Genomic DNA, 12,500 nt, shown 5'->3' on the forward strand with positions numbered 1-12,500 from the left:
TGCTGCTCATCATGAAGAAAATAAAAGCTTTATTTTTCACTTTATTTTTCATTGAGAAACTGAAATTGAGAATGCCCCTAGTAGCCCTTGTTGTTACTAAACAGAACTCCAGACAACAACAACATGGTAATTTATTGTTCTATAAGCGTGTTAGTGTTAGTGGCTCCTATGGTTGGGACGAATGATGGTTCAGCAGTCGGGTTAAGTTTGTCATAACAGGCAAGCTGTGGGTAGATCTGCCTCCTTACACAAGCACAGGGGAAAGTGCAACATCCAGCACTTCAGCAGGTGTTGAGTAAGAGTTTCCCGAACGTTCCCAGTGCAACACAACCCCGTCCTCCCCCATAGCCTGTTATCAGTTTGTGTAATTCCCCAAACGCTCCCCTATGAGCCTCTTGTTGTTGATATTTATTTAAGGGTGATTTCCAACATATTGTCTTGTCCTTGGTCTGCAGGCAGAGGATGACACATCCTCCATTGACCTGGAGAAGTATATGGGAAGCGTGGACCGGCCATTCAAAGAGACCATTACTCGGTGAGAGCCAGGCCTCCAGGCCGTTAGACTCTGGGTTTTGCCCTTAAAAACGCCCAAACCTGTCAGCCTCTCTCCCTCTATTCACACTCCTCTGTTTCCTGTGTAATGACAGACAGGGCCTGGCAGACTACCTGGAGGGCTACCACAATCAAGTCAACATCTTCCTTCAGAATGAGGTCAGTGCAGCTCATCCTCTGGACACACATGGTGTGTGCGAGTGTGTGTGCGCGAGTGTGTTTATTATGTGCGAGATGTTTCACTCCATCTCCATTGAAAATTAACTTTTAGTGTCTATAAACAATTTTAGGTTGTTTGGCAGATGTAGTTTTTATCTTTTCACTTTATACTGAATATTCCATGAAGGCCTTTAGTTTTGCTTTCACATACAGGCAACCAGATTTAGGCACATTTATTCATATTCATGAGCAAGCCTTGTTGTTGTAACTGGTCCAGTTCAAGTGTGAGTGGATTTGGGGATGGGGAAATGGGGAATGACCTATGACCTTCACCTTACCTGATGTTCTCGCTCTCACCTGTGTGTCCGTAGAACACGCAGTACAAGGCGGTGGAGAGGGTGGTGCAGTCCGTGAAGAACCTGTGCTGCTCTCTGGACGAGGTGGAGACGCCGGCCATCACCGAGGCGGTGAAGCGGCTCAAGCGGGCCGTGAACATGCCCCGCACGCGCTCACCTGAGGTGAGCCGAGGTCACCTGCCCTCACAGGATACCTGTTTATTTAGTCACCTGCCCTTACAGGATACCTGTTTATTTAGTCACCTGCCCTTACAGGATACCTGTGCATTTAGTCGCCTGCTCTTACAGGATACCTGTGCATTTAGTCGCCTGCTCTTACAGGATACCTGTGCATTTAGTCACCTGCTCTTACAGGATACCTACAGGATACCTGTGCATTTAGTCACCTGCTCTTACAGGATACCTGTGCATTTAGTCGCCTGCCCTTACAGGATACCTGTGCATTTAGTCGCCTGCTCTTACATGATACCTGTGCATTTAGTCGCCTGCCCTTACAGGATACCTGTGCATTTAGTCGCCTGCCCTTACAGGATACCTGTGCATTTAGTCGCCTGCCCTTACAGGATACCTGTGCATTTAGTCGCCTGCTCTTACAGGATACCTGTGCATTTAGTCACGCTTCAAAGGTGTTTTGTGACTTGGCCATGAGTGTGTGTGTCCATGCAAGACTAAGCGTGTAGCAGAGACTGATGTGAAAGCACGTCAGCGCCCACGGTGTGGTTTCAGTCAGAGAGCTTCCACTTTCACACTCTCTTTTGATTCTTGTGCAGAAATGTGTCCTCCTCAAATCCTCATTACATAAGCAAGAGTGTGGGTTGTGTACTGATTCAGAAATTTGAGAAAGCTGTTGTTGTTGTTTTTTTCCCCCTTCACAGAATGGCTCTAAATCCTCTGGTGGCTCGGGCGATGGTGAGTTGAAAGGAAACCGATGCACAAACAGAACAGAAGCCCTGCCAGCAGCCTCTCTGCTGTCATAAAAAATAATGATAATAATAATAAAAAAACATGATGAATGTGCACTTCAGAGCGTTTGTGTCTCATTTACACGATGTCTGCCCTGTTGCCCCCCTGCCCCTGCCTCAGGCAAACGTGGTCCTGTGGAGGAGTGCACGGACGCCCTCTCGGACGCCCTCTACCAGCTGGTCAAGCTCTACCTGCGCTACTTCTGCCCCCCCTCATTGACCCCCAGCGCGGACGCCCACAACGGCCGGCGGGACAGCCGCGAGGCCTCGGGCACCACCGAGCACCTCAAGTTCACCGTGTTCGCAGTTCACGGCGTCCCGGCCCCCTGGGTCAGCAGGTAGGCAATAGAGCTCCCTCTGCTGGCGGGGAGGCCGTTGTTTGCTTGCAGTTGTGCATGTTAGATTTAGTCATTTTCTCAAAAGAGGAAAGACAGCCTGTTGATAAGTGTGTTGTTGAATTCCACACAATGTGAGATCCATACCATGTTTTTGTCATTCCAGTTGTTTTATATTTTAAATTAATGATTCAAATAAATTCAAATATAAAATATAAATATTTGCACTTGAGCTTGTAGACCAGTGCCAGGGGACAAAAGATATGCTATTTGAATATTATTCTGCTATGTGCTATTGTGCGCCATATCTGCCATGTTATCTGCAGTCATGTGCCTGCCCCAAGTTAAGGCCCTTTATCGTCGTTTGCCCTTTGGCTTCACACAGACCATTACAAACTCCTATTCTTGCATTTTCTAACTTTTATTGCCCAATGAAAGTATATTCAGTAGCTGCATGATGCTCGTATAGTGTTATGATTTACCTAAATGACTCAGACGATTTTGTGAGGAATGACTTGGAAGGGATTGTTTTTATTGTGAGCTTCTATCATATGAGCTGTGATTGAGCTGCTGTTTCCTGGTTGGCTTTGGACAGGGTGGCTTGGGCCTAAGTTAGCCTTGTCTCCTGTCAACACAGCTTGCATATCAGCCATGACTGAAAATAGAGGCACACGGCCTGCAAGGATTTCCATTCAGTCTGCAGAGACATGTGAAGCACACTCTCTCTTTACAGATGTAAGCTCCTCAAACAGAGTGAGCATAGGCACATGCTGTATAGCCCACAAACAAAATGGTGCACTCAGATTCACGACAGCCCCTTTCACAAATCCATTGTGAGAATGAATGCAAGAAGCACATCCCACCATGTTGTCCAGATTCAGCTGTGAAATACAGTGTGCAATTATGAGGAAGTGGGGTGTGTGGCAGGGTATGAGCCATTTGTGTCGCTCAGCACATCTTTTATAATGATGATGGTCTATAATAACCATGTTCATTACTAGCTCTTGTCGTTTAGCCAGACAAGTACAGCATTTTAAAACGCCGAAATGTTTTAGAGAGAACAAGGGCTCTGTAGGAAAAAAGGCAGACAGCTGTATGTGTGTCTGTGTGTCTGTATGTCTGGTTGTCGGTATATATGTGTGTCTCTATGTGTGTGTGTTTGTTTCCCAGGCCAACCCTCAGGCCTTAATGAAAGACTAAGCGGTTAATAACAGACTTGTTTCATGAAGCAGGCCAGCCCAGGATCCCATTTAGAAGGCAGTTTTTAGCAGCAGGCTATGCTACGCTCTGCTCTGTGTGCACCATACTGGAGCACATCTAAACATAGGCAGCACTTAACACCATACCAGCACAATACCAAAATACTGCTCATTTCCTGCGGTACAGCTACACAACATCACTAGGACTGGTTGGCAGAGTTGGTTCACAGGCATACAAATCAGACTTCAGAATCAGAATACACAGTCATTAGCCCCAAAGCCCTCATCATGGTGTCTAGTTATTGGGACTGAATCTGTGGCTAACTAAGCTGTGTGTTATGATAGCTGGTGAAATGCAGAAGAGACATGTCCTAGGACATCCTGTTCAAGAGAGCCTCTGTAAAAAAGAGAACTGCGTAGTGGTTCATCGATTTCCTCCATCTCACAAGCTGGCATTATTTTAGTACCTTAAAGCAAAACACTTTGTTCTTCAGTTGTTTTTCCCCATGTTTGAAAACAAACAGGGATGGACATGCATGTTATTTTGTTATGCAAAGTATTCAAGCACTAGATTTCATTCCATTTTCCAGTCTGAATATTTATTCTTAGGAAAACAGCAGAGGGGCTTTTCTATGTTGTGCCCATCTGCTTTTTCATTCTACCAATGCAGTGTGTGTGTGTGTGTGTGTGTGTGTGTGTGTGTGTGTGTGTGTGTGTGCGTGCGTGCCTCAAGGCTCCCTGATACCCTGTGTTGCTACCCGGCTGTTTTTCTTTTTCCCTTCCTACGGCTTGATTTGTATTGGTGTGGATGGATGGGTGCAGCTGCCATTTTGTTTTTCTCCTCTGTGTTGGCCAGTCACATTCCTCCCTTCTTCCTGTTTTTGCAGCTATGAAAAATACTACCTGATGTGTGCCCTGACTCACAACACCAGGAATCTCTTCAAGCCCGTGCAGTCCAAGAAAGTGGGGACCTACAAGAGCTTCTTCTACCACATCAAGTGGGATGAGCTGTAAGTCCCTTCCGTCCGCACCACATCCACTTTTGATGACCTCGCTCTCGTTCTCGTCCCTCAGGAGTTATGTCTGTCACTGGAGTTTCCACTAGCAGGTTTCCTGGACTGTTGTGACCCGAGACTGACCCGAGTGTAAATGCTTCCATGTGTGTTGTATTCATCAGATTTCAGATGGAACAGAAATAAAGTAAATCATAGCTCAGAGGCTGTAATTTAGTCCGATCAACTCAACTGCCAGATCAACTGAACAACTCTGTGGCTTCTGGCTGTTTAATTGCCTGATTTTTTAATTCCAGCTAGACAGGGGGAAAAGATGCTAAATATATCCTTCCCTCATCTTCAGTTAGTCATGCACTGTTGTAATGATTAAAGAACACTGTAGGCAGCATTTCAACAGATGTCCTTAGAGATCACTGAGCTGGATGGGTATAGGGAAGTGTCCTGGTCATGGCTCACAGGGCACACCTGTATGCCCTGCATGGCTGTGCGCTGCTTTGAATAAAGCCATCTGCGGTGCAAATGTAAATGTCCCCATGGCGGTGTAAATGTAAAATGTAAATGTGGATGTGAACGTGGCCTGCTGTTGTGCGTCCGCAGGATCAACTTCCCCATGGCGGTGGCGCTGCTGCCCCTGGAGGCCGTGCTGAGCCTGAGCCTGTACGGAGTGCCCAGCCAGAGCTCCAGCGGCTCGCCTGACTCCAACAAGCAGCGCAAGGCCGCAGAGCTGCTCGGGAAGGTCTCCATGCCACTGTTCGACTTCCAGAGGTAGTGTGTGTATGTCTGTGTCTGTGTCTGTCTGTCTGTGTGACTGTGTGTGAGTAGACGAGGGAGGTGAAGATCTCCATGCTACTGTTCGACTTCCAAGGGTTGTGTGAGTGTGTGTGTGAGAGAGAGAGAGAGTCGTCGCAGTGGTAATTGTTGTGTGTGTGTGTGTGTGTGTGTGTCTTTGTATGTGTGTGTGTGGGGCGTTTTACACGAAGCTTGATGACGTTGAAGTCAAAGGTCAGACAAGAGAGAGTCACACGTAGTTGTTGTACGCTGGCGTGGTATGAGAGGTCTGTGGCTCAGACATCCTCACAGCGGACCCAGGAATGCGCCGACGCCACCGGAGGTCAGAGAGAAGAAAGCCGCCCTCATGGGCCGTGTCCTCTGATTGGCTCAGCTCCGCCCTAGTGGGCCGTGTCCTCTGATTGGCTCAGCTCCGCCCTCGTGGGCCGTGTCCTCCGAGTGGCTCCGTTGGACTCCCCGGGTGACCCAGACTTGTGGTGTAGTCCGCAGCGCTGTTTGTGCAGTTTGATTGTCACAGTGAAATGTTAACGACCTACTGTATCTTAATCAGGATGAAATAGAGCATCCCTCATGAATTGAGGGCTTCCTGTCCACAAGTGTGTAATGCTACACATTTGTGTGCTGTGTTTGTTTTGGTATTGAGTTGAAGAGTGCTGGTTGTGCTCAGCGTGCCACTGCTGGCGTGCTTGGAGTGTGAGTCACTTCAGTGTTATTCCTCTCTGGTTGCCTGCGCAAGTGTTTCTTCCATAGAGTAGCAATTGTCTCAAGGAGTGAGACTAATTACTTGCATGTGTGTGTGTGTGTGTGTGTGTGTGGGTGTTTGCGTGTGTGCATGTGTTTTTCAGGGTTCTGGCCCATGGAACCATGCTGCTGAACCTGTGTTCGTCCTCAGAGGAGTGTCTGTCAGGACCCGCGGGCCGTAGGAGGAACCTGGCTGAGAGGATCATCCTGCAGGTACCTTCATGCTAAATGCTAACTGCTAACTGCTACCAGACGTACTGTAACTGTCAAATAATTGGAGGAAGTCCATTTCAGAGTTGGCTACCCATTGTTTTGTCATGTGGTTTGTCGTGACCTTGTCTTTCTCAGTAGGCAGAGCAGAGTAACTAGACCTATTAAAATATCGACATGAGGGCAGAATGCTGGCTAAGCTGAAAATTACACTTGGAAGCAACCAAGCTCCTTTGAACATAGCTGGAACCAGTTTAAATGCTTTGTCTCTGTGTGTGTTTGTGTGTGTGTGCGTGCACGCAGGTGGATTTCCCCACTCCCGCAGTGGATGTCCTGTATGTGGGTCCTCAGGAGGCCGGCGGTGGCAAACCCTCCCAGCCACTAGAGGCGCTGGACTCGGACCTCCGCAGGAAGGTGGAGAAGCTCTGCTCCCGCGCATCCACCTTTGGGTACGTGCCCTTGGCCCAAGAAGATCCTATCTATTCAAACTTTGCAAGTACACATTATGTTGTGTACACAAATTTAATCCCAAGAAGTTGTTGTGTAGAGTGAACAAACATTACGCTAATTATTGTGTTTGTGGGAATTTTATTCTATTGAATGCCCTCTAAAAATTTGGTTTACCAAGAAGGCTTTATCGTGTACATAAACAGTAGAGTTAGCGCACTGTTTAACCATAGCATGACCAGTGAATATGCACTTTAGGATTTACAAAGTTTTAATTTATCCTTTTCAGTGCCGTTCCGTTTTTTAGATGAAGCCAAATTGAAATGAATTCTATTTAAACAAGAGGACCAAGAGCTTGAGGACCAAGGGTGGCTTTGTAGACGATTCTTTGTCCCCATGGCAGTGTAGGACACAGTAGGCCGAGTCCCGTGTGAAAGCTGAGCATGCCCGTGCTGGAACAGAGAGTCTTTCATGCCTGGCCGTCTATCTCTCTCCTCCACTCTCCTGAAGGCCCTCCTGTTGTGTTCATAAATAGTCCCTTATCTCGTGTGATCCAGGACCCGAGGCTCGGAGGGCATTTGTGTTTGCGGTTGAGGGACTCCCCCCTTTCCCTCGACATCAAAGTGTCCATTATTCGCTGACCCGTGAAGGCCAAGGCCGAGTGGTGTGTGTGTGTGTGTGTGTGAGACTGGCCTCAGCACATGGGGAGGCCTCTGTATCTGCTGCGCTTTGTTACTGTAACAGATCAAAATGTCAGCGAAAGAAACATTTCATTATTTACATAATAATAATAAGCTCTCAGCACAAACACGGTCACAAAAACATCACATTTTGCTCTTGTTGCTCTTGGCACACCCAAGCCTGAGTTTTGTCCTCTTGGGTGTCACAAATCATAATATGGATTCAATGGGAAATGCCGTCCCCATACATCGGCTAACATCCTAAGGGTGTATTATATCCATATGCACACAAAGAGTCGAATGCATGTTCATACATTTCAAACAACCAAGACCAGCCCCCGTTGTCCTAAGTGCATCTGCGCAATACGCCCAAGTTCAGGCTTCAGGAAAAGTGCAATAAATGTAAGCCGCAAATGAAACTGGAAGAGGGCACAGTGGTTCATCTCATTCACGCTGTGTTTTGTGTGTGAGGGCTGTTGGCACCGCGGATCCCTGTGCTGCACTGTTCACACACTCCCACTCTCTCTCGCGCGCGGTGGCGGCAATAGGGCTCTGCGGGCCTGATCTGGGCCTGATGTGTCCTCGATTGGCTCCAGAGAGCGCAGAGCTTTCCACGCGAGCGATAGGAGTCTGAGGGCGTCCCAGTAGACCAGCCCCTTTCTCGAGAGCCAAACCAAAGGCAGAACACAGAACAGGCAGGCTACTCAGCCGTGTGTGTGTGTCTGTGTGTGTCTGTGTGTGTCTGTGTGTCTCTGTGTGTCTCTGTGTGTCTCTGTGTGTCTCTGTGTGTCTCTGTGTGTCTCTGTGTGTGTGTGTGTGTGTGTGTGTGTATGTCCTACTCAGCCCTGTCCTCAGATAACACTGGACGTAGAGATGGAAAGAAAGGGGACCGACGGGAGACAGGGGAGTTGAGAGTGAATAGAGGGGAAAACCTTTTATACGTATTCTTAAGTAAGCCTGTTTTTAGGACCTGGTGCCAGCCACATCATCTGGGAGAGATTAGTTTCACTTCATCTGGTTTTCAGACAGGGGTGCCCAGTTGTTCCGTCTGAAGCTACTTTACACTCTCTGGGGTGGAATATTCAGGAGTTCTGTCAGGACTGATTTGTATTTTCATGCTTGTTGGAGGAGAGCTCAGTGCTGTGTGGGTGTTGATGCAATGCTTAGCGACGCCACATCGTAAGCGGGCAGTCCAGTTTTGATTCCCAAGCGTTGCGGTTCTTGCTAAGTCACTTTAGCGAAAGGCATCTGCTAAATACTGCCTCTGTGTCTCACCCTGTGGCTTACATCTAATAAGCAGATGCTCCTGATAGATCAGTTACATGTGGCTGGGGATTAACTGTATTCAGTGAAGACCCTGACGTTTACAGTATTCAGTGAAGACCCTGATCTGTGGTGGTGATTCTGAGATGGCCACAAGTGGAGGTCAATGAAGGCATACTGTACATTTGACCTTTAACCCCTACGGTTCAACTCCCGGCTTGCAGGTTGACGCGTGCGGATCGGCAGATTCTGTGGGACCAGCGGCACCACTGCCAGGACCTGGAGGGCTCTCTGCCCAAAGTGCTGGCTAGCGCCCCCAGCTGGGACTGGGGCAGCATGGCGGAGATCCACACCCTGCTGCACCACTGGCCCCCACTCAGCCCCGTATCTGCACTGGAGCTGCTGGATTCAAAGTACGACACCTGCACATGCGCACACACACACACACACACACACACACACACACACACACATACACACATACACACACACACACACACACACATACACACATACACACATACACACATACACACATACACAAGCTCTCTCTCTTCCTCTCTCCCTCCTGCTCTCTGTCTCACACAGTCTCTTTCCTCTCTCTTTCTCTCTCCCTCTCTCCATCACCCACTCACAGTGGAACAGCACTCTGAAGAGTTTTATAGAGCTGCTGGATTCAAAGTACGACACCTGCATACGCATACACACATACACAAACACACACACACACATACAAACCCATACACAAGCTCTCTCTCTCTCTTTCCCTCCCTCCCTCCCTCTGTCTTCTCTCTCTCCTTTCTTCTTCTCTTTCCCTCTCTCTCCATCACTCAGTTCTCTCACAGTGGAACTTTCTGCAGCGTTCTGAAGAGCTTTATAGTTGTCTGTGTTAGTGAGATGCAGCTGCTGCCTCTCTCCCTCTGCAGGTTTGCTGATACAGAAGTGCGCTCTGTGGCTGTGAGCTGGATCGAGAGCAGCAGTGACGACGAGCTTGCGGACTATCTGCCTCAGCTTGTGCAGGTACACACACACCTGATGCAGAATCCATGATGCCAAAAGGAGGGAATGATTGGAGTTAATTGTACATTGTTAGTTGTACTGTAAACACATTTGCATTGTTGGTCAAGTCTGTAGAGTGTGTGTATAGTTTTGGTGGCGTGAGCATTAAAAGATGCTAAAGACAACTGTTTGAGTATAACTGTTATCAAGAGAATTGTTATTGTCATCCAATGAGGGCACATGGAACTGGTTATATGGTTGCTTAGCAACATTGCGGAAAAAGTAGCCTCGTGTGTCATCACCTTTAGATTGTGAGTGTGAGCACCTGTATCCTCTCCCTCAGGCTCTGAAGTTTGAGAGTCACCTGAAGAATGCTCTGGTGATGTTCCTGCTGTCTCGAGCTCAAGGGAACGTCAACATTGCACACTATCTTTATTGGTCAGTGCTGCAGCTTTGTGTCAACACCATCTTTTATATACAGCTGTCTTTTCCCACAAATGTGTGTCCTTTTAGATAAAACATTGATAATGCTTTATCAGCAGCATACAGTAATAATGTACAGTACAGTACACTTACAGTAATGTTCAGTAAGCTCCTGGAATAATGTACACAAGTGTTCTAGTTAATTATTTGCTTCAGTGTCTTAAAAACAAAGCTAAATACTTTAGTATTGTATGATTCTGTTACTATACACAAGTCTGTTATTAAATGGTGTAATGTGGTGTGTGTACTGTGTGTGTGTGTGTGTGTGTGTGTGTGTGTGTGGTGTGTGGTGTGCCAGGCTGCTAAGGGATGCTGTCCAGGACCCAGCGTTCGGGCCGCGCTACGACCAGGTTCTGGGCGCGCTGCTGTGTCTGTGCGGTACCGGCCTGCGCTCGGAGCTGGACAAACAGACCCGGCTGGTCCGGCTGCTGGGCGATCTGGCGGAGAAGGTCCGGCAAGGCAGCAGCTCCACCAGACAGGTCAGCATCCACAGGGGAGGAGTGGAGTGGAGTGGACACACAGCACCACACGGCCCACGGGCGTGCTGTTTCCTGCTCATGTTGTGCGTGTGGGAGCAAAATAGGAAATCCTGCTGTGGTGGTCTGGTTATCTACCATTAGTCAAATCACTGGTGGAGCTTTTTGCTGATTGCTGATAGTGGCGGTTGTCTGAGCACTTGAATGACGAACAGTCCACCAGTCTATCTCGTGCAGCAATGAAATAGAATGTGAGCACACAGTAATTTCCCGCATATAAGCCGCATTGTGTATAAGCCGCAGGACAGTGTTTTATGCAAGTCGAAAGAAGCAAAACCATATCAATACCATATTAACTGCCCCCCTGTATTAACCTCATAGCTGAAGACATTTTACAAAATCAATGTATAAGCAGCGGCTAACAGTCGGGAAATTGTGGTAAATGAACGCAACAGTCAGTGCAACAATATATGTAAACGTCTGTGTGTGTGTGTGTTTCATCTGTGCAGGCCGTGCTGCAGGAGGGCCTGGAGAGGGTTCAGTCCTTCTTCCAGAGGCACAACTGCAGACTGCCGTTAAGCCCCAGCCTCGTGGCCAAGGAGCTCAACGTGAAGGTGAGGCAGCTCCCAGCGCACAACAGAGCTCAGCTCTCCTCCTCCTCCTTACACAAGCATACATAACATCGTACATATTGTTTGAAATGTACCATCAACAAACTCTTCATTTGATGTCTTTAATTACCATGTAAATCCAGTTGTCCTGGACTTTTTTTTTATCATAGCTTTCAAACATGGGTAACTGCTGTAACTAGCCAATCACTGCAGAGAGTACAGTAGCTTCCCAGTTATTTATTCCCCTTCTCTCAGTAATCACAGCGAGGCCTTTGCATAAGAGCTCATCTGGCATTAGTCAGCCCCTTTTCCCTCGGCTTCACATTCATCATGGCCAGCAGTGGGCTGCAGTGTGTTCTGGGCATCCAGGCTGGTGCCTAGTGAGTGCAAATGGCCTCCCCTTTAGCCCACAGTGATTATGTCAGCCTTCTCCTGAGGATTCCTCCCTAATCACACTCCTCTTCGCAAAAAAAGGCCTCCCGGATAAACTTTCTCTCTCATTGTCTAGTTCCGGCTGTTCTGCCTGTGGGAACGTGAGAGCCAGACTCCCACCAGCCCTCAGTGTGTGTGTGTGTGTGTGTGTGTGTGTGTGTGTGACTGTGTGTGTGTGTGTGTGTGTGTGTGTGTGTGTGTGTGTGTGTGTGTGTGTGTGTGTTTTGGAGACTTCAGCAACAGCGTGTCCCTCTTGTCTCCAAAACAGGCCTGCTCTTTCTTCAACTCCAATGCTGTACCCCTGAAGGTCGCCCTGGTCAACGCCGACCCCCTTGGGGAGGAGCTTAACGTCATGTTTAAGGTGGGAACCAACGTCCCCAGACTGGCCCGAGCCGCCAGTGGCATTTCCATTTCCTAAGAATAGATCGTCTTAAAAGGAACAGCATGCGTCGCTTCAATAGGTTTGCCCACTGATGTTTCCATTTAGCCGAGTTTTCCATTGTCGCTTCGGCTATTTGTGGCAGAATAAACATGTTTGATTTATTATTAGACCGGAGTTGGCAGCCATCTCAAGCTGGGACACATTTGCCATATTTTTATTTTATTTTTTTGGCTTCGTTTTGTTTTTCTGTTGAAAAAGATGTTTTCATGGTGTTCCCAAGATATATCTGTTCTTGTGTCAGTGCTGAACCGGGCCACCCCAGTCCCCAGTGGGAGCGCTCTCATGGTCAATAGTGCACCACCTGGTGGCAGAGGATGGAACTGAACAGTCAGTTGCAATTGAATCCTGTTC

At 48.0% G+C, this 12,500-nt stretch overlaps 1 protein-coding gene across 1 annotated transcript in view; it reads left to right on the forward strand.

Moving 5' to 3' along the window:
- The window catches only part of pik3c2a (phosphatidylinositol-4-phosphate 3-kinase, catalytic subunit type 2 alpha), a 42,015-nt gene that overhangs the window by 21,982 nt on the left and 7,533 nt on the right, over nucleotides 1–12,500 (forward strand). Inside the window, exons 7-21 of the mRNA XM_062546692.1 lie at nucleotides 456–535; nucleotides 648–711; nucleotides 1,083–1,229; nucleotides 1,943–1,976; nucleotides 2,151–2,367; nucleotides 4,451–4,573; nucleotides 5,174–5,341; nucleotides 6,211–6,319; nucleotides 6,620–6,765; nucleotides 8,931–9,119; nucleotides 9,633–9,726; nucleotides 10,049–10,143; nucleotides 10,487–10,667; nucleotides 11,174–11,278; nucleotides 11,976–12,068. Coding sequence (XP_062402676.1) covers nucleotides 456–535; nucleotides 648–711; nucleotides 1,083–1,229; nucleotides 1,943–1,976; nucleotides 2,151–2,367; nucleotides 4,451–4,573; nucleotides 5,174–5,341; nucleotides 6,211–6,319; nucleotides 6,620–6,765; nucleotides 8,931–9,119; nucleotides 9,633–9,726; nucleotides 10,049–10,143; nucleotides 10,487–10,667; nucleotides 11,174–11,278; nucleotides 11,976–12,068 — 1,845 coding nt within the window. The remainder of the gene's footprint in view (nucleotides 1–455; nucleotides 536–647; nucleotides 712–1,082; nucleotides 1,230–1,942; nucleotides 1,977–2,150; nucleotides 2,368–4,450; nucleotides 4,574–5,173; nucleotides 5,342–6,210; nucleotides 6,320–6,619; nucleotides 6,766–8,930; nucleotides 9,120–9,632; nucleotides 9,727–10,048; nucleotides 10,144–10,486; nucleotides 10,668–11,173; nucleotides 11,279–11,975; nucleotides 12,069–12,500) is intronic.

Source organism: Sardina pilchardus, chromosome 10 (assembly GCF_963854185.1).
Source record: "Sardina pilchardus chromosome 10, fSarPil1.1, whole genome shotgun sequence".
Taxonomy (NCBI): Eukaryota; Metazoa; Chordata; class Actinopteri; order Clupeiformes; family Clupeidae; genus Sardina; species Sardina pilchardus.